The sequence below is a fragment of the Falco naumanni genome, chromosome Z (genome assembly GCF_017639655.2).
Source record: "Falco naumanni isolate bFalNau1 chromosome Z, bFalNau1.pat, whole genome shotgun sequence".
Taxonomy (NCBI): Eukaryota; Metazoa; Chordata; class Aves; order Falconiformes; family Falconidae; genus Falco; species Falco naumanni.
Genome location: NC_054080.1, coordinates 86,512,989 through 86,537,977, shown reverse-complemented (window position 1 = coordinate 86,537,977; position 24,989 = coordinate 86,512,989). Strand labels below are relative to the sequence as shown.

The following is a 24,989-nucleotide window of genomic DNA, read 5'->3' as shown; positions in this document are numbered from 1 at the left end:
CAAGGCGGGAAAGAAACAGAAAAAACCCGCTCTCCTGCTAACTGTTCTCTAGCGTGAGGCGGCCGGAACGGGATAAGGTGGCGGTGCGGGCTGCGCGGCCCAGCCGCGGCCTGCGGCGCTGTGAGGACGGCCTGCGCCGGGCCGCGCCCCCGCCCCCGCGGCTGCCGGCCGCCCCCCCGGCTCTGCCCGCGCGGGCGGCACCCAGGGTTCGCTCTGCTCCCTTCCGTGGGGGAAGGCTGGTCCCCTGCGCTGCGAGGAACAGCATCGGTGCTGCTGCAGGCTTCCCGACGGACAGAGCCCGCGCAGCGGGTCCCTGCCGAGGGAGGCGGCCGCGCCGATGGGGACCGCAGGCCATCCCCCCGCCCCCGGCACTCTGGAGACGGTGGGTGGCACGCAGCCGTGCGAGAGGCCGAGGTACGACAGGCCGCACGGCGGAGAGGCGCGCCGTCGGCCGAGCCGGCTTCCTGCAGCCGCGGCCCCCGCGTGAACGCCCGAGGGGACGGGCAGCTCTCCCCCAGCAGCGTGCACGCCTCCGTGGCTGCTCGCCACTGCTACCGGCCAGGCTCCCTCACGCGCACCACCTCTCGGGCTCCCGGACCCCGACGCCTGCAGGGCGGGCCCCCCCGGCGCGCCGGAGGGAGGCAGCCTGGCCCGCCCCTTGCCCCGCCTCCGCGCGCGGCCAATCGTGTGGCGCCCTGTTGGCTGTGCCCGGCGTCCCGCGGCACGGGCCAAGATGGCGGTGTGCGCGCAGCGGGGTGGCCTGGCTGCGACCCTCCTCGCCGCTACCCTGCTTGCCCTCGGGCTGGCAGCGGAGCGCCCGGCGGCCCCTGTGCCACACCGCCGCTTCGAGTACAAGTACAGCTTCAAGGGGCCGCACCTGGTGCAGGCGGACGGGACGGTGCCGTTCTGGGTGCATATGGGCAGTAAGTGCCGCGCCGCGGCGGCGGGTGTGCAGCCCTCGTGGCCTGAAGGGAAGGTGCGGGAAGGAGCCGCCCTGGCCGGGAGCCGAGGGACGCGGCGGCGGCGGGGGCAGGCGCCAGGGGTTCCGGCGGGCGTCTTGCAGGAGGAGGGTCAGGGCGAGCGGGCCCAGCCCGGCGCCGCGCCGCGGGGCACGTACCGCGGTGGCTGTGCGACGCCCCCGAGCTCCCCCCCGGCGCCTCCCGCGCGGCCGTCGTGGCGGCGGCGGTGTGGCGCCGGGCCGGGAGGGAGGGGGTTCGTCGCTGCGGTGCGCCCGGGGCCGGCTGCCGGTCCCCGCGGCACAGTAACGCGTGGTGCTCGCGCAGCGCGACGTGGCAGGCGCGACTGCGTCGTCTGTGGGCGCCGTGCGGGCCTGGCCTGGCTCGGGAGGCACCGGGTCATCCCTCAGGCCACCCGCTTTTTAAGACGTATCGGTGCTGACCCGTGCACTGGGTTCCGCCGCAGCACAGTTTCTCTGAAGTAACTTATGCCGTGGTTTTATTGTTTGGTGGACTTCAGTTTATATTGGTTAATTCACGAGTGCCGACTTTTGATCTTATTTGACATTATGCCACAAGCAATGTGGAGGAAACTGTCTATAGACAGATTTTTCCTGCTTTTTTAATCAGATAATCACAAAAGTAGATGTTATTTAACCTAAGTTAATTAATTTATCTAAATGTGTGACTAATTATTCTTTTAATTAGAGAATCAGAACCTCTGTCTTTAAAAAGCAGAACAAAAATTTGTCACTTGTGAAACAGTATGTGGGATACAGCAGAAAGCTAAGCCTGAGGTTTTTTTGTTGTGTTTGTTTTTTTAATTAATATGTATCCTAACAGCAGGACTAGCATTCTCCTTAAGTTTTATGTTGTGGTCCCAAATTGAAGGTGATTAAGCAGTAGTAAGGAAGTTATTGAAAGTAAAGGTGTGGGGATTTGGGTCCCGTCCCCTCCCCCCCCCCCCAAGCAGTTGAGTAATTCACTGAAAAGTTTATTTTGAAAACTGTTTGCTAATTGAGGAGACGAGAAAATTTGAGTTTTGAAGATTTGTTAATTGGCTAGTTAAGCACTTGCAATACTTTCTCTTTCGTATATTCATTGTTGGTTTCTTTCCTTTCTAGATGCTATACCAAGTACAGATCAGATTCGTGTAACGACATCTTTGAAAAGCCAAAGAGGGTCAGCGTGGACAAAAAACAAGTCAATATTTGAATATTGGGAAGTCAAAGTGACCTTTCGAGTTACAGGAAGAGGCCGCATTGGAGCTGATGGATTGGTATTAAAAATTTGAGCTAACAAAAAGAAAAAAATTCAGCATGCTTTAAAAAGTTATTCTTGACTTACAGCTCTTACTTGCTTTCTGTAATAGGCAATCTGGTTTACAGAAGAGCAAGGCTTGGAAGGTCCTGTTTTCGGGGCAGCTGATAAATGGAATGGTGTTGGAATTTTCTTTGATTCCTTTGACAATGATGGAAAGGTTAGTTGGGAGTAAAGGTTATAAATTAATTTCCTGCCTGTTTTGTACATATAACCTCGGGGGGGGGGGGGGGGGGGGGGCAGGGAATGGGGTCGGAGCAGGAGAAGACGTAATTTTCCTCCTTCCCCCTTTTCACTTTGAAGGGATAATTTAAAATAGTCAGGTTTGTCTTGCAGAATTTCTACTAGACTTTTTCACACTCTTTTCTTTTTTCTTTCCTTTTTTTTTTAAGCTTGAAACTTGAAGAATAACACATAACTAATTGGTTTGTGTGTTAAATTAAATACATACATAAAAGCTGAAATTCAGAATGTCCATACGCAATTTGAAATGTTGATATATCTGAAGATGTGTGGTTTTGAAGAGGCATATTGTACAAAAATATGACACTGTGGAACACAAATTTCTGTGTTTGTCTTCAGAGATGCTCCTTTTCCTGGAGCAGATCTGCTTTGAGTAGTTCAGCAGCAAAAATTCTGTAGCAGGTGGGAGTGGCAGTTGCTGTTTTGAATTTCCAGTTTTCCAGTCCAGAATGATCCTGGGAAACTTTAACAATACAGGTTTGCTTTGCTTTTTTTTGTACTTCCTGCACTACTTCAGCTTCCTTTTAGATGTATTTTTGTAGGTGTACAAGCTTTATTCCTACAGATGGCTTTTGATATACAGCAGACTTCTTCATATATCAAAGTTGGAAGGCTGAAGGTGACAATTGTTTCTGATCTTCAAGGACAAGACGTAGAATTAGAGTATTGTTCAAGTAATGAAGAATTTTTTAATCTTTTTTTTTTTTTCCTGACTTCTGGCATACATATGGGCACTTGCAAAGTTTAACTGGCAGAGGATGCCTTCTACCAAAAACTCGTGGACAACACTGTTCACCAGAACTTTGATAGCACTGGGGCTCTTGATTGTGACAAGTTTAGTTGGTGTGGTGTGAAACCCTTTTTCAGAAAGTGATGATATGTCACTTCCAGTCAAAATAAAAGTCCTCTGGTCTGACATGTCTTAAATACTGGAGTTTGTAAGACTCATTTTAATTACAACCTGTTAACTTTCTTCGGTGCCAGTATGGAGTAATTCTTGTTGCTGTTTCAGTGTGTTTGCTGGAAGATGTTTGGTGCTGTAACTAGTCCTCAGCTTAGGATGCTAGCATCCAGAACTAGACTTCATCTAGTACTGCCAACTCAAAGCACCCTGCTTATGAAGCTGATTAAAAACTCCAAAGCCTTTTTTTCTCTTCCTTCTAAGACTGTAGATTATACTAGAGTTGACTTTTTTTATTTCTCTGTAGAAGTAGTGACAAGAGCTTCTTCAAAAAACAAATAAACTTTCATAGCTGTGAACACCTGAAATTGTACAAACCGCACTAAGTGTCACAAGAGTTTACAGCACATCTTTCCTGTGACCTTTGGAGGCAAAAAAAGTAGAAGTTATTCCCTGCTTTGGATTCTCTACTGTCTTTCAAGTTCTTGTATGTGCTTGCGTCTAGACATGATCCCCAGTGGAAATTGGTCTGCCTGTTGACCACCAGGATTGAATACTATACTGTATGTACTAACACTATATGCAGATATGCTCTGTACTAATTCAGTATTACTGTTGTTAAACTGAAATAAATGGTAAGGTGATTAGACTGAAGTATTCCAGTGGTACTGAATAGGTAATACTAATGATGTAATAATGAAGGTAACCAAACTCCATTGCTTGAGAAGTAGAAACACTGATATATTTCTGCATACCAGTGTTTTGTTCAGTGGTTGCGATCTATGTGATAAAGGAAAAGAAAGAGATCATTTGGTGGTTGTGGTTTTCTGTGAAGACAAAGGACCACCTGCCTCACTGCTGTGAACTGGGAAGGACATTATTTCTTGAAGTCTTGGAAGTCTTGAGGCTTTTTTCTTAAGAGCTAACAATCTGTCTAGCAGGACGGTATATTCCTTTATGTTGTATTTTAACCCTGGTAGGCAGCCGAGCACCACACAGCTGCTTGCTCACTCCTCTCTCATGGGATGGGGGAGAAAACTGGAAGGGTAAAAGTGAGGAAAACTTGTGGGTTGAGATAAACATGGCTTAACAGGTAAAGCGGTGTGCTCCAGCAAAGCGAAACAAAGAATTCACTCTTTTCCATCATCAGGCAGGTGTTCGGCTATCTCCAGGAAGAGCAGGACTCCATCGTGCATAATGATGACTTACAAAGACAAATGCCGTAATTCTGTGTCCCCTGCTTCCTCCATCTTCCCCAGCTTTTATGGCTGAGCATGATGCCATATGCTCCAGGTTATCCCTTTGGCCAGTTTGGGTCAGCTGTCCTGGCTGTGGCCCCTCAGAGCTTATGCCCCCAAGCCTGCTTACTGGTGGGGAACTGTGAGAAGCAGAAAAGGCCTTGAGGGCTGTGTAAGCAGTAGCTGAAATGTGGCTGTGTTATCAAGACTGTTTACATCATAAAGCCAAAACGTAGTCCCTTAAAATCTACTAGGAAGAAATTTCACTCTATCCCAGCCAAAACCACTACGCTTGAGGAGACGATGAATTGAAACATGGAAGGGGGAAGGGAGGTTAACTGTTGAAATCTTGTGCTCTTTTAGAAACTGGTGTTAATGAATAAACTCCTGGAAGCCACTGGGATAGCACTGCAAATCTGTTCTGCCCTATGTTAGCTTGTCCTCATCCTGTAGCAATTTAAATAACTGGGGATGTGTTCAACAGACTTTGTTTAGTCTCTGACAGATAGTTCCTGAGGTTTTTGTCATGACTGTGGCAAGGTCAGCAGGTTGTCAACATAGTGTCTGTTTGGATGGTTTTCCCAGTGTTATGTTGCTAAAGTTGGATGTATAAGTCGCCTATTAGTTTCAAGATCTGTATCTTCACTACATAAGAATTTCTACTGTCTGTGGCTTTTGCATTTCTGTATTTGTCAAATTACTGTAATTGTTAGCATATACAGGAACTTAATTCGTATGAGTTTTTTCACCCTTAACTATTCAAAGAATATAGCAGTCCCTTGCAAAACACACAGTGTGACGCTGTGACTCAGTCATTTTGCTTATGTAATCCTGAAGTATAGAAAGAATAAAAACATCTGTGCTTTACTTGTAATGACTTTAAGTGTTTCATCACAGAAAGTCTATCAGTGATGTTATTTAAGTTTCACTTCAAATTAAACTATTGTATTTGTTTGCTGTTTTTTTTTAGAAAAACAATCCTGCAGTGATCGTTGTAGGCAACAATGGAAAACTTCTGTATGACCATCAGAAGTAAGTTTATTTTCAGTGGTAATGATAAATGGTTGCTTTTCAGTGATAAAATTTTGCATGAAATTCTTTGAGAAACTTTATAAAGGTTTCTTTCATATGAAACTTTGTTGTTTCCTTTACATTTGAATTTTTCTGTTTGCTAAAACACTGTTTTGTTAGTAACAGCACAGAAACTGGCAACTGATGGATATTTAAATGGCCTGTGTCCTTTGGGGTGGGTGAACTCATAAATGGAGGTACAGACTTTTTACCTCTTCATTGCTTAAGGATATTTTCCACACCCAGCTAATAACTGACGGAAGTGACTAGCTGAAAGCTAATTGCCCGTTACTGAAATTATTTGATTTCTGTTTGTTTATTGTCAGCAGCACACTTGCCACCTTTTTGGATTCTCTGAGAAGAGAGGTGTTTAGCTTAGTTGGTACAGCCTGGACTATAGCTTATTTCCATCTCAGTTCACAGGGACGACAATATTCCCCATTACTGCATTCTATCTATAATTTGTCCTGTGTAGAACATCTAGTCCTGTTGACCCCAGGCTTCAAAAAAGCTCAGTGCAGTTGTGGGACAGTTTCTGAAAAACCTGCATATTGAAAAACTATCGTGATGTTGCTTAGTGATACACTGATGCTTTTTTGTCTTAGCTGATAAATCATAAGATATAGTTTTATGCAAGTTGTCTTCTTGCATAGTGATGGTTCCACGCAAGCGTTGGCATCCTGTCAGAGGGACTTTCGTAACAAGCCCTATCCTGTTCGAGTAAAGATAACATACTACCAAAAAATGTTAACTGTAAGTACTCTGAAATAACATAATTGCTCATATCTTTCAGGTTAAGTGTGAGATTGTTATGAAAACACAAAGACCCTGTGTGTTAATTCTAATGTTCTTAAAAATGTTGAGCTTGGTAGCAGAAGTTCGGAGGAGGTACAGTATGTTCAAATCCTAGATGAGTTCTTTTAGCTACCTTAGTGCATCTAATTTCCTGAGCTGACTTAGCAGGTATTACTGTTTTTTTCTGATGTTACTTAGGTGTCATCTTGCTGACATACTCATATCTGCTCACACCCTCCTGTTGCTTTTATTTGCCTGTAGAGGTGTCCCAAAACCAGCATCTGTTCCTCAGCTTCCAAGTGGTTGAGCAGCTCCTTAACTTGAACGGTATTTCTCAAGCTGATCCGAGAGCTGCAGAGGGCTTCATAGCTGATTGTAAGAGGTTCTTGAAATGTGACTGAAATCTGAGGCTCACTCTTTGACAGTAGATTTAGATTTGCTACTTGAGGCTTCCCACCTTCCAGAAATAACAGGACTTTAAAGAACATAGAAACCCATTGGTACAAGGGAGCATTCAAGAGTTCTTGAATACTGTTCACATGACTATGAATTCCTTCTAGATAAGGAAAGAAAAACATTGATGTGGTGTTGGTTGCGATGGCTATAAAGCGTGTGTTTCTTGGCTTCTGATTTCTTCAGAAAAGGTGCTGATAGGTATTAGCCGTAAGTCACACAGCTGTCATTTTGTAGTAGAACTTTTTCTAAAAGTAAACATGAATGCACCTAAAAGAGGGTAGACCTTGCACTGTGTTGTAATGATAAAGGCCATCTGTTACTCTTCAATGAAAATAAAATTTCAGACTCCAAGGCTGCTTTCTTTTTGAATGTGCCTGGTCCTTTCTTATCTAGGAGCTCCTCTGGCCCAAACTGCTAACATTAGCAGTTCAGTAAATGCATCCATAGAAAAGGAGAGAAACTCCCTAAGCTTAGAGTCAGCCTAAGAACAATAAGGGATGAGTCTTCTAGATCATACCAAAAATCTGTGTTGCCTTTACTGGGATGCATACTTTTGATAGACTAGGCTTTAATGATCCCCAAGGCAGGGATTTCTTGAAACACAGTTGATGTTACTACACCATGATCAGTTATAGAATAGATTAATTCTGTTTGGAAGGGACTTAGAATGGTCATCTAGCCCAACTGCCTGGCCCCTCCAGGGCTGACCAAAAGTTAAAGCACATTGTCAAGGGCATTGTCCAAATGCCTCTTAAACGCTGACAGGCGTGGGGCATTGACCACCTCTCCAGGAAGCCTGTCCCAGGGTTTGAGCACTCTCTTGGTAAAGAAATGCTTCCTCACATCCAGTCTGAACCTCCCCATGCGCAGCTTTGAGCCGTTCCCAGGCGCCCTGTCCCTGGATCCCAGGGAGAAGAGCTCAGCACCTCCCTCTCCACATCCCCTCCTTGGGAAGCTGCAGAGAGCAATGAGGTTGCCCCTCAGCCTCCCTCTCTCCAAACTAGACAAGCCCAGAGTCCTCAGCCTCTCCTCACAGGACATGCCTTCCAGCCCTTCACCAGCTTTGCCCTTCTCTGGAGGCATGTGAGTACCTGAACATTCTTTTAAAATTGTGAAGCCCAGAACTGTGCACACTGCTCAAGGTGAGGCCATACCGACGATAAATACAGCTACAGAATCACCCCTCTTGAGCCGCTGGTTCTGCTGTGTTTGGTGCACCCTAAAATGCAGTTTGCCCTCATTGCTGGATCATATTAAGCCTGCCATCATCCAGCACCCCCAGGTCCCTTTCTGTAGGACTGCTCTCCACTCTGGCATTACTCTGTCCCAGGTGCAGGATCCAGTGTTTCTTATTCAGTTTCATGCCATTGATGATGCCCAGTGCTCCGGTCTGTCTAGATCCCTCTGCAGGGCCTCTTGTCCCTTGAGTCAACAGCACCTCCCAGTTTAGTATTATCAGAAGACTTGCTAATGGTAATTCAACTCCTGCATCCAGATCACTGATAAAAATGCTGAACAGCACTGCCTCTAGAATTGAGCCCTGAGGAACGCAGCTGGTGACTAGTCACCAGCCAGATGTACCCCAGTTCAGGTCAAGCCTTTGAGCCCTGCCATCCAGCCAGTTCTTCACCCAGTGCACCATGAACCTGCTATCTCACAGCTAGACAGCATGTCCAGAAGGATACTGTGAGCGATAGTATCAAAAGCCTTACTGAAATCCAAAAGAACTACCTCCACCACCTTCCCTTCACCCACCGGGTGGATGGCTTTCCTGTAGGATATCAAAGTAGTTAAGCAGGACTTTCACTTCATGAGCCTGTGTTCACTGTGCCTGGTGATTGCATTGTTCTTTAGATGCTTTTCAGTAGCACTCAGTATGATCTTCTCCATATTTTTCCAGTTACTGAGGTTAATCTAACAAGCGTGTAGTTTCCTGGGTCTTCCCTCATGCCCTTCTTGTAAATTGGAATAATGTTTGCTAGCTTCCAGTCAGTGGGGACCTCCCCAGACTCCTAAGACCTTTGCTAGATGGTTGAGAAGGGTCCTGCTGCAACATCCACTAGCTCCTTCCACACTCTGTGATGAATACCATCTGGCCCTGTGCACTTAGGAACATTCAGCGGGTACATCTCGTCCCTTACAATTTTAATGTCCACAAATGGAAAGGTCACTGCTCCTGCAGCCGTGGTCCTCTGACTTGGAAGACCAGGCAGTCCAAGGTCTATATTGGTACAGACTAAGGCAAAAAGAGTTGAATGCTTCTGTCTCTTGTTCATCCCTGTTTGTCAGGTGACTGTCTTCAACAAGTGTTGGTCTAATGTTTTCCTTGAACCTCCTCTTACTATTAATGTACTTCAAAAAGCCTTTCATGTTGTTTGACAGTTGTGTTGACCAGCCAGTTTCAACCCTTGTTGAGCTTTTGCCTTTTGTGTCTTCTCCCTGCATGTGCAAACCACGACTCTGTAATCTGCCTGTGAAGTATGAACTTGCTTCCAGAGATCATACAATTTCTTTTTCCTCTTGAGTTCCAAGAGGATTCTGTGTTCAGCCAAGCCCTGCTTGCTTGACTTCTGACACAATGGGATTGCCTGCTGCTGTGCAAGCAAGGTTCTTAAAAGAAGAGGAAAAGAAAAAAAAAAAAGTGGCTCTTAAAAACTGACCAACAGTCATGGACCCCTAAGCCCTCAAAAGCAGTTTTCTCTGCTAACTGCTTCCTGGGTAGCTTAAACTTTGCTCTCTTGAAATCCAGGTTAGCAACTCTGGTGATGTTTTTTCTCATTCCAACAAAAATTTTAAAATCTACCATTTAGTAATTGCTGTGGCTAAGACAGCGATCTACCATCACACCTCCCATGAGTCATCCTGTGTTCACAAATAACAAGTGTAGGAGGGTGCCTTTCCTAGTTGCCTCACTGAGTACATGTGACAAGAAATTATCTTCATCTTCAGGAATTTCCTAGACGTGCTTGTCACAGCACCATGGTATTCCAAGTTGATGTCTGGAAAGTTGAAATCTCCCGTAAAGACAAGGACTGCTGATCCAGGGATTTCTCCTAATTGCCTATAGTGCTAACATCAGTGCTAACATCCTGGCTAGGTAATGAGTAGTGGATGCCCGCAATGACATCTGCTGTTCTCCATCTCTCTAATCCTCACCCAGAGGCTCTCAACCACATCATCTCTTAACTGTAAGGGCTGTACAGTCAAACCTGTCAGTTATGTACATGTGCAGCTTTTCCACCTTGCTTGCCCTGCCTGTGCATCCTGAACAGCCTGTGCCCTCCATCCCAGCGCTCCAGCTGTGGGACTCATTCTCCCAAGTCTTACTAATACCAATGACATTGTAGCTCAGGGAACAGACCAGGACTTCCAGTTTGTCCCGTTTGTCTCATATTGAGTGTGCTGGTGTATGAGCATCTCAGATGTGGTCCTAAACCCTCAGTGTTCCCTTAAATTGATGGCTTTTTTTTTTTTTTTAAATAAGATAGTTAACAGCATAAATGTTCCCATTGGCACTCTCAGGCAGTGCTGTGCCATCCCTTGGCTTACGTTCACCTCTCCTGATAGTATCCCTTTCCCCATATGTTCCTTCCCATGCACTAATTTGCCTTGCAGCTTCTTTTAACTGAAATGAATACATTTTTATATGTCTCAGTTCTGTGCAGTGTGTCCTCCTAGGTGCTGAACGTTGAATCAGGCCTTTTTTTCCTTTTTAAAGTAGAAAGCTTACGCATTTTCTTTGTATAATGTGTCTTTTCAGAAAAGAAGTAAGTTCTGGTTTCTAGTATCAGATGCTGAGTTACCTGAAAAGTTGTAGTTATGAGCATTACTGTAATCTGACAAAGCAAGTAACACAGATTTATGTAGTAAACATTGTAAGTGTTTATCCTTTTAGGTATTAATTAACAACGGGTTTACTCCGGATAAAGAAGACTATGAATTTTGTGCAGAAGTGCAAGATATAGTATTGCCGTCACAAGGATATTTTGGAATATCTGCAGCAACAGGGGGCCTTGCAGGTAGCAAATGTTAAAAATTGTGACAAATTATGTGGGAACTTGCAGGGCTGATGAGAGAGGTGGTTTTTTTACTGCTAGTGTTAATCCGTTATACCAGCTTTTTACCACGATGATGTACTTAATCCTCTCCTATTCCCAAATTACTGATATGCGTAGGCCTTTTCCTAGCTGGAGTAGAAGGACTTTCAATGTGTCCCGACAAAGAGACTGTGTAGTCTCATTCTCCACTAGATAAACTTTTGGGAGGACTTTGGGAGGATGTTGTTGCCTGAAGATCCTTGGAAGTGCAGGGTTGACTTGGGAATTTGTAATGTTTAGCAGTAGCAATTAACAGTGGGGCTTTTTGTTCTGTTTGTTGAATACAGATGATCATGATGTCCTGTCTTTTCTGACCTTCCAGTTGACTGAGCCCGGGAAGGCAGTAGTAAGCATTTTTGTGCATAATACAGTGTTATTATATGTGTTTTGTATATAGCACCACATAACAATATTTTCTTGGAAGTCGTATTTGGCATCCCTGTTTCAGGGATTTTTGCATCTAGTTGTGCTGTCATCTGTTTTAGAAAAATGAGACTAATGCTGTAATGTTTTGGTAATATTGTAATAGACATTTGCAAGACAAGAATTCTTGAAGCAACACTGAATCAACAAAAATCCTGGTATTTAATCAAAACATGCAGAGAAAACAAACTAAAAAATACACTTTGTTTGAAAGCAGACAAATAATGTTCTTGCTTTCAATTTTGCATACCTCTAGAACAGTTCTGTACTGCTAAACAGGATCTATCCTTGTAAAACTTAGTTTCTTTTTAATCGCAGAAAGTACAAATGTATCAGGGGAAAAAGCTGTGGGTCTCCCTAGGAATGTCTGGTTTCTCACTTCAACTTAATATATTAATGTGCTCCACTAATTGTGTTTCAAATCTGAAATCTGAACAGCCTTGCTGGAGAATAAGTTACGTAGGAGTGGTGGAGAACGTGAAAAAATCTCTCCCCCACCCCTTGATAATGTTTTAAAGTCAACACCAGATGCAGAAATTCCTCAAAAAGATAAAGAGAAGTATCAAGAAGAGTTTGAACACTTTCAACAAGAACTGGATAAAAAGAAAGAAGAGTTTCAAAAGGAACATCCTGATGTGCAAGGGCAGCCAGGCAAGTTATTTGAGCAATTTTTCAGTTGACAAGAAAAATGTTTACTTTCTGGGATATTCAGAGCTAGGGCCTGATACTCTGATCTTACTAAGCTCCTGCTGATCTTACTTACTTTATTTAAGAATCTTTGGTCTTTCGTTTGCAAAGTGTTTTCTGAAATACAAAGTCCCTTTTGTCATGCCTGGATTGAGAACAAAACAAACCACAGAAACATGATGGGAACGATGAGAATCTGTATGGAACAGTGGAAGAGAGAGAAGGTCATGCATCCCTGGCTGTAAAGTGATGATTAAGGAAGCACAGCCTCTTTGGTTATTTGAAAATTTATTTGAAAGGTCATCTTTTTGGTCTGTTTCTGCACATTCATAGCAAAATGGTTTTTTCCATCTTGTTTTGTGGATGGTTCTTAAAGGTGGGCTAGTGGATATGCTGAAATGTCCTTCCTTGGAAAATCTTAATGTTTGCCTAATACTGGATATATAGTGAGTTCTGTCAATTTCAGGACCACAGCATTAGCTGGAATACAGTGTTTATTCATGTTGGCTAGTAATGAAATTTCAAGCTTGATATTCTTAAAAACTGTGGCTGTTATTTTTACATTTTAAGCTATTGATAAGAAATTTAATGTTGGCTGGGTAAGGCAGAATTGCCCTTTCCACTTGCAGCTCTCAGCAAATACTGGTTTAAAGATATTTCACACTGGAACACTTTTTTACACTGTTTTCAAATGATACTTAATTTAGGAAGATTGCAATAATGACTCTTGCCCACTTTTTTTGAGTGTTTAGCTAAAGTGCTTTGACTTTGTTCTCCTATGGAACATGGTGGGGGTTTTGTTTGTTTGCTTGGATAGGTTTATTTATATTTTAGAGCTAGGCAAAAAAAATCTACTGATCTGAAAATGTAATGGAAGCCAGTCTGTATCCTGCTTTTGTGGATTGAATTGGCTGTATTTGAATGCATACATATCAGGAATGTACTGTGGGCATCTGGACCTGAAATTTCAGGTTGTCATTTTTTTTGCACAGTGGTAAGTTGTGACTGTTCCAAGGGTCCTACACCATTTTATCTTCATCTGTGCTTTTGGAATATTGTCCAGCCTTCCATTGAGAAGAAAGAACAATCTTTTTGCCACATAGTCTTTTGGCCTTTCTTTCTGGATGTTGAAGCTGTGGAGGAACTTGTTCAAAATGTGCAGTCACTTGTCTATTTCAAGCTACATTTTACACCTTACTTTTTCTAAAAGTAGCTGTTACTTAATATCTGCAAATCTCCTCTGAAGGGTAGTTGGTAATGCAGTGCTAGCTTATGCAAAAAATTATGCCTCCTAGTAATAACAGCATCTTGTTTCCATTACTCTGCACATTGCCACTGTATTAAAATAGGAACTCTTGAGATGGAGTCTGGGTTTGAATGTGTGGTTATCTCTGTTCATTTGTTGTGATCCCATTTGGGTATCCTTTGCCGTGGCAATGGTGATAAATAAACATCAAATACATGAAATTATCAGAAAAAAAGTAATCCGTGTGGTAACTTGAAGGGTGCAAGAAAAATGATACAGTGCAACTTAAGAGGAATGCATGTATCTTAAGAACTACCTGTACTTTTTCCTTAACAGCAGATGATCTTTTTGAAACTGTAAGTGATCGTGAGCTGAGACAAATCTTTGAGGGGCAGAATCGAATTCATCTTGAAATCAAACAGCTTAATAGGCAATTGGACATGATTCTGGATGAGCAGAGGAGATACGTCTCTGCAGTCACAGATGAGATTGCTAAAAGAGGAGCTGGTTTTCCAGGTCAACAAGGACAGGTAAATTAGAAAAACAACAACAAACAAACAAAAAAACCAAACCCCAAACCCACTGTGATTGACAGCTCAGCCTGATTTCAACAGCATGATTGATTTGCTTTTTCTGAGGTATGCTGATCTTTTTCTCACCCACCCTTTTCCCCCTCCAGGTTTCGCAGCAAGAGATTGAGACAGTTGTGAAAACTCAAGAAGAGGTCATTAGACAAGTAAATGAAATGAGGTAAATACTTCCTAAATATTAAGGCTGTGTTTTGAATTTTATGTTATTTTCCACCTTTTAAATCCTATTTATTATTTCAGTAGGAGAATACTGACTTCTCTGTGAAATTGAAATTTCTGTCAGTTCTGTAGTGATAAATTTCTGCATACATTTAATTTCTATAACTAAATGAACTCAAATAATATAATTAAGTTCATGTCCCTAGGGTGGCTAAGCCCCCTAATTTGCCTTTTTTAATTATTATTTATTTTTTATTGTGAGATTCTAGTTGAACAAGTAAGTCCAGTCCCTCTAAAAAAAATCGATTTCTGCTAATGTGATAACCTGCTACCTCATGAAAGGTTGTTGCTCTGATTTTGAAGTATTGATAACACAATGAGCATAAATGCCTTCAACTTAGAGCTAGTGAACCAGAAAAAAAAAAAGTGTATTGGAGTATCTTGTTGATATACTCAATCTACTCCTGATGTCCTGATTTTATTTTTTATTATTATATAATAATATTAGTCTATAATATTATACTTGGACAATATTATATGAGATATATTTGAAGTTTTGCTTAATGTAAAAAACCTGTAAAGGCATGTAAGTAATTGTGAGAAGTAGTTCTGTACAAATGAAATTGTATATGCATTTAATAAGAATTGTTGAGATTTATTGCTTATTCCTCTAATTACATGTTTTGGGGGGGCGTTAAAGTAGTTCTTTCTTCAATATACACATATATTTTGTCTTTGAGTTTTTTCCCTTATTCTATTGTGACTGCCTAAAGCTCATATATTGATTATTGCTCCATAGGGGTCTCTTAAGTGTTAGTGATTTGTGTATCACAAAAAGTATGTATAGTTTTATGTCGAGTCTCTCAGAATTCCAGTGTGTATAAGCATTGGAGAGTCCTCTTCTTTTTTTTTTTTTTCTTTCTTTTTTTCTTCTTTTTCCCTTGTAGATTAACCTTTTTCTATCAGTAGGAGTAGGGCTAGGCCTTGAGAGAGTGTTGCTTCTTGATGGCAGCTGAAACAAGGGTCAGATATGGAAAATATTTAATGTCCTTTCTTGGCCTGAACTTTGAATAATAAAGGGGCAAAAAGTGCAATTTCCACAGTCCTGCACCAGTGAAGGAGTAACTTAGCCCATCAGTACAGTCAGGGGACTGATCAGCTGGAAAGCAGTTTTGCAGAAAAGAACTTGAGAATCCTGGTGGACAAGAAATTGGATGTTGGGCAGCAATGCACTTGTACAGGAAAGACAACCAGCAGCATCCTAGGCTGAGTATTGCCGGTGGGTCGAGGGGGATGATTCTTCCTCTCTGTGCAGCACTGGTGACACCACATCCGGAGTTCTGTGCCCACTCCTGGGCACCCCGGTACAGAAGGGACATGGACATACTGGAAGGAGTCAAGTGAAGGATCATGAAAATGATTGAAGGGTTGGAGCATTTGTTGTATAAGGAGAGGCTGAGGGAGCTAGGATTGTATAGCCTGGAGAAAAGGCTTGGGGGTATCTCATCAGTGGGTATAAATACATGACCTTGGATGTGGTGAGGGTGATAGAAACAGGCAGACTCTTCTCACTGGTACCCAATGACAGAATGAAAAGCAACAGGCACAAACTCAAATACAGGAAATTCTGTGTAGACCTGAGAAACCTGTGAGAGTGATGGAACACTGGAATAGGTTGGTTGCCCAGAGAGGTTTTGCAGTCTCCATCCCTGTAGATACTGGAAACCCAACTTGACTAAAAATTCTGTGGTTTGTTAGGTGCTAAGACAGACTGTCATACAGCACTTAAGGGGAAAAGAAAAAAAAAAAAAGGACACTAATACTATATTACTGTAACTTACACTTAGATTGTGTAGTAAACACACAAATGTGTTTTTCACGTCCCAGTGTATTGTGTAGACTGTTTTAGTAATCTTATCCCCATTTCTTGTAGGTTAGAGAAAATTTGAGTGTGTTGATTGGTTCTTTTGTCAGAGGAGTTTCTGCCAGCGAACTTCCTCAGGAAATCCTGTATCTGCAGGGACGCTTGCAAGTTCCCAAGTGATTAATAATGGTGCTTTTTAAGATGCAGTTTTTAAAATTGATGGAGAGGTATACTGTAGCTTTTCAAACTATGTTACCAAATGAAGTGAAAATCTTATCTTCTAGGTACTATACTGCTAAAATGTACTTGAGAAAATTCCTGTGTTTGGTAGAGGTGCCTGTGTACTGCTTCTAAGACGTTCTACAATTGCTTTCTTTAGCAGGAATGGCTTTAAGTTGGTTTAACTCTTCATTTATAGTAGTTAAAACATTCCTTACCTTGGGCTTAAAAAAAAGAGAAAAACAATTACTACAGTTGTTTTTTTCCTGGGCAGCTCTGAGTGATTTATCTAAGTAGGTCAGGTTTTTTGTAGAATGAAGATTAGAGTGCTTCCATTTTTGCACTTGTTCTTCCATGAAAGCTTTTAATGTTAATATTCTTGACAAATCTTTATGCCTTGCAAGCAAATTAGATTTTCTTGTTAGCATTGGCAGTCTGTCCTTTTAGTGACTTACTAGGTATGAGTTTGTGTAACATCATCTTAATACTTTTCTTAGATTAAATAAATGTTTTATTTATAGATAAAAACAAACAGCCTGCTGTTGCATTGCTGGTCATCTTGGAGGAAAAGGACTTACTAAGTAATTTTCTTGTCAAGATTTGTGGATTTCTTAATCATCTGATTATAGAAGAATCTTGCATGAAAATAGAGTAGAAGCTATCAGCATGGTATTGTTTGTGCAAATGTAAATGTAAATTAAATTTGATATAGACCACGTCTATTTAAGAAGTTATTTTGCTTTTAACAAACAGTGGATCAGTCTGGGGGAAGGTGGGTGTGCAGATTTCTGTTAATTGCATAGGGTGGTGGTATTAGGAGGGAGAGGAACAAAATGAGTGTCACACATGTTCTAGCACAGAAAACAGCAGGGCAAGATAAACAATATGATGGATGTGGACAGGCAGAATTGGTGTCAGCATTTATTAGGCAGTGGTCATGATGGTGGTTGCATGGGTTTGCATGGGTCTTTTAAGAAAAAAAACCTTCTGGTGAAAAACCTGCTTCTAAAATAAGTTATTGTAACACTAATTCCAAGTACAGGTAAATATTAATAAATAATTTCTGGGTAATTTATATGCTAATTTAAGTCAGATACAGAGGAGGGGGTTTTTGCGTTCATTTTGTGTTCCAAACCAGAAATGTAGAATGAGAGGTGAGAGAGCTGCTTTGATTAGTTTTGTTTGAAGTAGCTTACAGAAGCAAGCAGCTGGGTTTTGGTAACTTCTTTTGATAACTTTGCAATATTAAAACTGAGCTTATTGAGGTAAACATTGAGAGTTTTGCAGAAGTCCATGGGTAACTCCATCTGGCCTAGAGTGCAGTATATTATCCAGAATACCCAAACATGTAACAGTGGAAAGTGATTGATCTAATGTGTGCTTGGAAGTAGGTTTGACAGGAAAGGGTGAATTCTTTGATCTTTTTGTTACTGAAGGTGAAAAGAAAATATTTTTTTGGTTATGTGGGAAGTGTGCAGAATCCTGTTAGTTAGTATATTAAGTTGATTTGTGTGATTAAAGTGATATTTTTAAGAAAAAATGGTAGTCTTTAGTGTGAAGAAAAGTATATTGTTAATCCAGCATTTAGTAGGGGCCATAATTACTAAAAGCCTTATTTTTAAAGTGGTGTATCTCCAACTTGATGTAATTGTGTAGATGAATTTAGTGTGTGGCTTTGACTTAGTTATGTGACTGCTTCAAGTGATTTAAACAAGCTGCCTAGTTCTTATAATGGAGCAAAAGTTGCTGTAGTACTAATACAGTATACCTATGCTTGCAATTTTTACTTCTGGAGAGTTACCATTCTATGGTAAATTGCTGACCACTGTACAGAGGGTTAGGACTGCACCTTGAAGGCATTGAAGTAAGCTCTCATCTGAACAAAATATAAAGTTTTAAGTAAATTAAAAAGAAATCCAAATACATTTTTATTTAGTCTGTTAATAATGGAGAGTTTAACATTCATATGATAAGTATTTTAGCTGTAGAATAATCCTCTTTGCTACTGAAAAGAAACATCACTGTAGGGGAAAATTATATAAACATTGATTAGAGATTAAGGGTGGGTTTTTTTCTCTCATTGACTAGTTTACCTCAAACAAAATTAGTTATGGAGCCTCAACTTTTTATGGATTTAATTTGATTTGTTGTAGAAGCAAAATTAATTCACATGAACACAATATTAAGTATTATGACAGTGCATATTCAGAAATGAGTTTCTCATATAAATGATAATCATGAAACAAGGATGTATCTAAATCTTTTCTTATCCCTAAAGCCTCTTCCTTATTTTTATTTCTTACATGACTGCTTTTATTTATTTATTTTTCAAACAGCTTTTGGTTTTCTTCGAAGATTGCATTAAACTCTGCTTATCCTAAAGCCTTGGCAAGAGCCTCAGATAAAACTACTTGTCTTAGACTTCATCAGTCAGGCAAAGCAGATGTCTAGCAATAGAATATTTGCCAGATCCTGTTTTCAGCATGACTTTGGGAGGTGGTGCACTATACAAATGGAAACTGTGTGCAGAATTAATTATTTTTAAAAAATAATGGCTTAAGGAATTACTTCTTGAAGGTGTTCTTCGAAGCTAGAAAAAATGTCTTCTGCTTTTTGGGGCAACTATGCATTTCAAACTAATTTTAAAGGACTAAAAGGTGTCCAGAATAATTGCTGTTTGTAGAAAAGCTGTTCTGTGCTGAAAGATGTTTTGTGGTTTGTTTCAGAAATTCCATGGCTGATACTCTGAAGTTGATCAGTGGAGCTCAACATCCTGGCTCAGCTGCAGGAGTCTATGAAACAACTCAGCACTTCAATGACATCAAAGAACACCTCCATGTAGTGAAGAGGGACATTGAGCATTTAGTACAACGAAATATGGTAATTTATGTGCTGGTAGTGTAAAGCGTGACTGTAATGCTTTCTTATTTGGCTGTTAGTGAAAAGCTAAGATGAGCCAGCATGCAATTTACAGAGCAATTAATCCTTCATTAAGCTGCTTCGCTAAAACTGCACTGCCTTGACCTACCTGCATGATCTGTGTCTTGATGAGAAGTTTTGCACAAAGAGCATGACTTTTAGTCTAATTTCCTGTGGAAACAAGGTCAAGCAATTAGGTTTTCTGCATGCTCTTTTTTGTGTTTGGCCCCCTACTTTGACAGCTCTGTGCAGAGGAGATTCTGTGTTGCTTTTGCACAGAAGGGAGAACTTTAATCAGGGGAAGCTCTTGCAGATTCTGCTTAAGATCTCCAAGTGTGACAGGTGACTGCATTCATGTTCAGGTGCACCTTAGTCTAGCCTGAGTAGCAATTAAGCTGAATTAGCTTGTGGTCCCATAGAAGGTTCTTGATTTCTGGGTTAATTTACTAATGATTTGTTCTTTCCCCTGTAACCTCAAATTAACATTGGTCAGTTTATCTGAGAAACATAAAGGGGAAAATGAGACCAGGAGTAGGTTTGATTTTTCAGAGTAGTGTCATTTCTGTCTTGTTTTCTGCTTGTGTTCCAATTTTTCAATCACGTTGCAAAGGCCTTTTGTTTCATTTCTTACATTTAAGTCTTTTGATGGCATGCATGTCTTGTTTGCTCTTTTCTCAAATACTGTTTTTCCTGGTTTTTAGCCATCTAGTGAGAAATTGAGGTGTCCAGACTTGCCACCTTTTCCATCGTGCTTATCTACAGTGCACTTCCTCATATTTGTAGCGGTGCAAACAGTGTTATTCATTGGTTATATCATGTATAGGTGAGTATGTTTTTGTTTAAAGACAACAGGGCAAATGTTTTTTAAAACTTCTGACTGGAAATGCAATTACGATGATATGTTACATTAATATTTAAAACATTTAGATTGGAAGAGATTGTGGGAGGTCTGTAGTTCAACCCCTTCCTAGAAGCTGGGTCAGCACTGAATTCAGACTGGGTCACTTAGTGTTCAGACTGGTCAGGTCTTATAAACCTCCCAAGAATGGAAATTGTACCAGTTATGGACCCCATCGGAAATGTTAAATTACCATAGTGAAGTTTTTATTCTCCCCCCATCCCCATGGTTTATCTAGAGTGAACCTGTCTGGTTTCAGTTTGACTGTTGTATCCGTAAAGAAATGGTCCTTGTCTCCTCAGTAGCATCTTGTGGGTATTAGAAAACTGCTGTTAGACCACTTGAAGCTGCCTTCTGTCCAGGATGAACAAGCTCACCCGGTTCCCTCGCTTTTCTTCTCTTTGAGGCATGTTCTTCAGCTCTGGACCAGTATCTTTGTGGTCCTGTGCTGGACTTACTGAAGTTTATTAATAATTCTAACAAAATCTGATGTGATTTTATTTTTTTTTAATTTTTTTTTTTTTTGCTATGTGTATCTACAAGCTATTTATCCCCTCATTCCTTAGGGAACTTTTTTTGCGATACATATCCTTTCATCCCTTTCCTACATATGATACTGATAGTGTATGGACTTTTTTTTTTCTTCCTAAACTAAAACTAATTGGGATGTTTGCTCTCTTCCTCCTTCTTGCAATGGTTGTAGTATTAAAATTAAATTTGTGCTGATGGAAAGGAAACCCTATTTAGAGTAAAGACTTACTTGGTCATCTTCCCTCCTGATTCTTACACACACTTATCAGGATAAGGAGTAGGGACCAAAATAGCTGCATTGCCCTTCAAGGAGAAAATGTGGTTTGCTACATCTATGGAAGGATAATTGGTATCAGTATAAGGTCGGTGCTGCTGATTGCACCAACTTCTATTGTGTGTCTGCTTCTCTACGGAGTGGAGAGAGTGCATTTCTTATGTATGTCATGTTATGCCATCAGCTGGAAAGATGGCTTCTAAGACAAGTGAGGAACTGGTCCTCCAGTTCTTTTTGATGCCCTTGCCGCATTAGTGTCTGTGTGCTCGATTCACACTATCTATCTATCTATCTATATCTATATCTCCATAAAGAGAATTAAGTATATTCCATGCCAGAAGGAAAAGGCAATCCCATGTCAAGTAAATTCTTTCAGTGCTTCATTGCATGTTTCTTTTTTTAGGCTAATTGGATACTGAGAAGCTGTAGAAAATTCAAAATCAGTTTGTACTTTTTTCTTTTCTTTTCTTTCACATTTTCTGGCTTCTTTCCAGAATGATTTGTTTCCTTCTGTGTCTGTTGCAAAATTGGAACTACAGTGATGCTGCCAGTGTCTTTGTAAATAGAAAAAATTATGTCCTGTTTTTGTGATGTGACTTATATTTGATTTCCCTAAGTGTATGTTGACAAAGGATGGAATATTTTTAATTCCCAAATAAAGGAAATATTTATTTATTTAAATCAGTCAGCTAGTTTTACAGTATAGGTACTTAAGGAACTCTCTTCTGCTTTTTCTTTCAGAAGTCAACAGGAAGCAGCAGCCAAAAAATTCTTTTGATGACCTGTTCCTTTTGTGTGTACATAACAGCAGTATGTATGCACAGAAAATTATACGCTTTTGTAAATGAGGGAAATTTTAGTGTTTGATATATTTCAATATTGTAAATTATTGAATTTTGTTAGTTTAAATGAGAACTCATTTTGTTTGTTCATTCAAAGTTAAAAACAGACTGGGGAGCAGTGGAGCAAACACGAGATAGGGGAAGACTGTGGATCCTATCTAAGTCTGTGTTTTCAGCTAACTTTCTCATAAATACTGGGAGGCAGATGCCATATTCCTCTTTTGTTATGATTTCAGGGGAAGGAATTGAAACACCCAGATTTGGTGGTAATTAATTATGAGAATTGCAGGTGATGATCTATGCAGAAAGCTTGCCTCTAAGTGTTGTGACATACCAGTTTAAAAAAAACCAAACAAGCAAACAAACACCACCCCACCCCCAAAAAAAAAGCGAACCACCACCTTTAAAAAAACCAAACCAAAAAGAAAAACAAAACAAAAACATCAGCAAAAAACCCTCCCTCAATAACTGGTTGTTTTGGGTTTTTTTTGGGATGGGGGTCAGAACCTGTTACAAACATTTCATTTGTTTACCTTGGATTTAGTAAGAATCGGTTAATCCTAACTCTTTGTTAAATATAGATACTTTTAAAAGTGTGGACACAAAGACAGGCCTTTAACAGTCTGACTGCTGATACCTGACATAGAAAACAAACTAGACAGAACCAGCAAACAAAGGCTTATCTCCTTCTTTTGGGTTCTGGTTTTGGGCAGTGAGAGAAAACATGATAAAATAGTTCAAGTATATTGTGGAACTGATTTCTTTCTTCTAGCTTCAAGTCTGTCTGTAATTTTCTGTGGATATCTGTGGAACTTTCTGAGCAAAGATATCATTGCTTCGTACCTCTTCAATTCTGATTTTATTAATGATGTATTTAGTGTATTAATATGTCTTTACTTTTATAAAGCTGTCTTGTCTTTCATGTGTCAAATACAGATGCTTTGATTTACATCTTGACATGGCAAGTATTCTAAACTACAGGTATTGATTGAGTGTTAACCTACTTCTTCACAAGCTGTTGCTTCAGACGTGTTTGTTAATCTGAAAGCTACTGTAGAACCAATATTGTGTGTCAATTCCTGCTTTAATATCAAAAGCATAAGACTGAACATGTGCTTTTGGTACTGTTTATCAGGTGAACGTTTGCTTCAGGAAAGAAAGCAAGCAGAGAGCCCAAATTAGGAATGTGAAATTAATTAATTTTGCCTTGTTTATACATCTGTGGTAACTTTGTCCTTGAATGGGGTGTGTGTAGAGTTAGAATAGGGGGGTTTTGATTTGTTTGGTTGGCTTTTTTAATTCTATGAAATACACAAATGCATCAAGATATTTCACTTCTAGTTATTGTTTGTCTGAATCTGCAAAAATTATCTGGAATCTAGCATACTGCTACTGTATTCCTACAGTCTACTCCCTTGGAGTGTAACACATACTGCCAAATTCACTGTAATGAAGAACACTTCAGTATTGTGCCTGTCAGTTTGGAGAAATGATAAATCTATGCAATATATTTTGTTACTTAAAATACTGTCTCCAAAAAGTGCATGTCTGTGCTATGGCAATAAAATTATACTACCTGCACCACCTATTTACAGCTGTACAGTATGTAGTATACTGTAATTGGTATAGATTCATTTCTAAATTGGAGAAGATTTTGCTGTACTAATTGGAGAAACTACTGCCTCAAGCTAATCTTGCTGGATAAATAGAGTAAAGGGGGGGGGGGGGGGGATGGGGGGGACCCACAAACTTTTCAGATAAGCCAGAATAACAGGAGTAGGAATTTATCCATTCAGTTCTTTCAACACCAGCAAATATTTACAGGTGCCTTGAGTCAAAGCTATTACAACTCTGACTCTTCTATACTAAACTTAATATATTTTCTTAAATTGTTCTGAAAATGTACACTGTTGTTCCTTTCAATTGCAAGCCTTCCTGTGTCAGTGCAACACCTAAACAGAACTCTCTCACAGCAGGTTTTGTGAGACCCTTTATACAGAAAGGCTAACAATTGTATTTTAGTAAGTCGGTGCATATATATGACGTAATGAGGAACAGCTCTAATGTGTCAGCTGGAGGAAGCCTGTATTTTTTGTTACTGTGAATTTATCCAACCATAATTTTGTTTTAAAGCTGTAGCAGCCCGTATTTTTTCTGTTTTGTTAGAAGGCTGGGGATGGTGTCTAGGGGAAAACTTGAACCTGCAATTGTATCTTCGGTGTGAGGCTCAGCTTGTGTGTTATGCTGCTGATAGATCTGACATACCTCCCACGTGCAACTAGGAAACTTTTGTATTAGGGAGCAGAAGGTCTAAAGTGTAATATCCCAAAAGTGGTAACTTTGCTTCATGCTTCATTTCACAGTCATCTCTCCTTGGAACTTTCATATTGCTTCGTCACTCACTGGATCAAAGGAAAGCTCCCAATTGCCCAGCTTAAATTTTGTCCTGTCTGTTTTGGAAGTGATAGCAACAAATTTGGACTTTTAAGAATGTGTCAGTCAGTGTAGCCTCCTGTTACGGCTGGCTACTAGAAGTTTCAACACTGACTGTGTTTGATTCTTATGAACTAAGATTTCAGGACTAGGAGGAGAAGACGCATTGGAATCCAGTTTGATAATACAGGGGAGAACAAGTCCAGTAATTGTATTTGAAGTGTGGATGACAAGTAGCAAATATTTGGCAGTGACAAGAGAATCTCATTGTACTCATCAGGGTGTATTAAATACATGGTCATAGCTGAATCTTTCAGAAGTAAAACTTACATTATGGTTTGTGAATTAACTAACTCCTTGTTTCAAGAAAAGCTGACATTTATCAATGCATGAATTACTGTAATACCAGACTGTCTACTGTTGGTGGTGGTGGGTTTTTTTAAATTCAAACAGCTGACATTTTCATGTTTGTTTCTGACTAATGTAAATTGACACTTGGGAGTTCAGAGATAACCTTATCTGAATAAAGATGCATATTTTTAGTAAGTTTTTTTCTTTTACTTTGGTACATGTCCATGAAATCCAAGCAAGTGTATTTGAAGCATTCTTTACCCTGTGTTGTTCAGAAAGTTTGAACGCTTTGAGATCTGGGTTCAATCCTACCTGATACTGGAGAGCTGATGGCATTCAGAGGCTGAGGCTGCACCTGTATTGAAGAGACATGACTGCTGATGGTTACAAAGGTATGCTGAATCCAGCCTGGGTTCATTCTGTGTGAAGGGATTATATCCTCTGCATTGCAGTCTAATGCAAGACTAAATCTAACC

General features: G+C 40.6%; 1 protein-coding gene and 1 long non-coding RNA gene across 7 annotated transcripts; both read left to right on the top strand.

The window, feature by feature from the left end:
* Positions 1 to 692: 692 nt before the first annotated feature.
* LMAN1 (lectin, mannose binding 1) lies at positions 693 to 24,708 on the top strand. Of its 6 annotated transcripts, XR_005825692.1 has the most exons (15): positions 693 to 923; positions 2,081 to 2,235; positions 2,329 to 2,436; positions 5,629 to 5,690; positions 6,383 to 6,482; positions 10,876 to 10,999; positions 11,365 to 11,423; positions 12,019 to 12,151; positions 13,770 to 13,963; positions 14,113 to 14,183; positions 18,992 to 19,145; positions 19,886 to 20,007; positions 21,629 to 21,697; positions 22,666 to 22,710; positions 24,093 to 24,708. XR_005825692.1 is itself a non-coding variant. In XM_040580456.1 (14 exons), exons 1-13 carry the CDS (start codon positions 734 to 736, stop codon positions 21,663 to 21,665), a joined length of 1,509 nt encoding a protein of 502 aa, XP_040436390.1. In that variant the 5' UTR covers positions 693 to 733; the 3' UTR covers positions 21,666 to 21,697; positions 24,093 to 24,708. The 6 variants fall into 6 exon arrangements, 4 of the variants coding, with proteins under 4 accessions (XP_040436390.1, XP_040436389.1, XP_040436392.1 ...); XR_005825691.1 differs by having other exon boundaries at positions 21,629 to 22,710; XM_040580456.1 differs by lacking the exon at positions 22,666 to 22,710.
* LOC121081430 lies at positions 6,489 to 7,331 on the top strand. Its single transcript, XR_005825694.1, has 2 exons — positions 6,489 to 6,617; positions 6,723 to 7,331. It is a non-coding gene; the product is annotated as an uncharacterized LOC121081430 (long non-coding RNA).
* Positions 24,709 to 24,989: the final 281 nt, after the last annotated feature.

Bases quoted from the DNA above. Each gene is read 5' to 3' on its own strand.
- LMAN1 (XM_040580456.1), top strand. From the start codon at position 734: ATGGCGGTGTGCGCGCAGCGGGGTGGCCTGGCTGCGACCCTCCTCGCC. The intron at 2,236-2,328 runs GTATTAAAAATT...TTTCTGTAATAG, and splicing joins GCATTGGAGCTGATGGATTG to GCAATCTGGTTTACAGAAGA. The intron at 11,424-12,018 runs GTAAGCATTTTT...AATGTTTTAAAG, and splicing joins CTGAGCCCGGGAAGGCAGTA to TCAACACCAGATGCAGAAAT.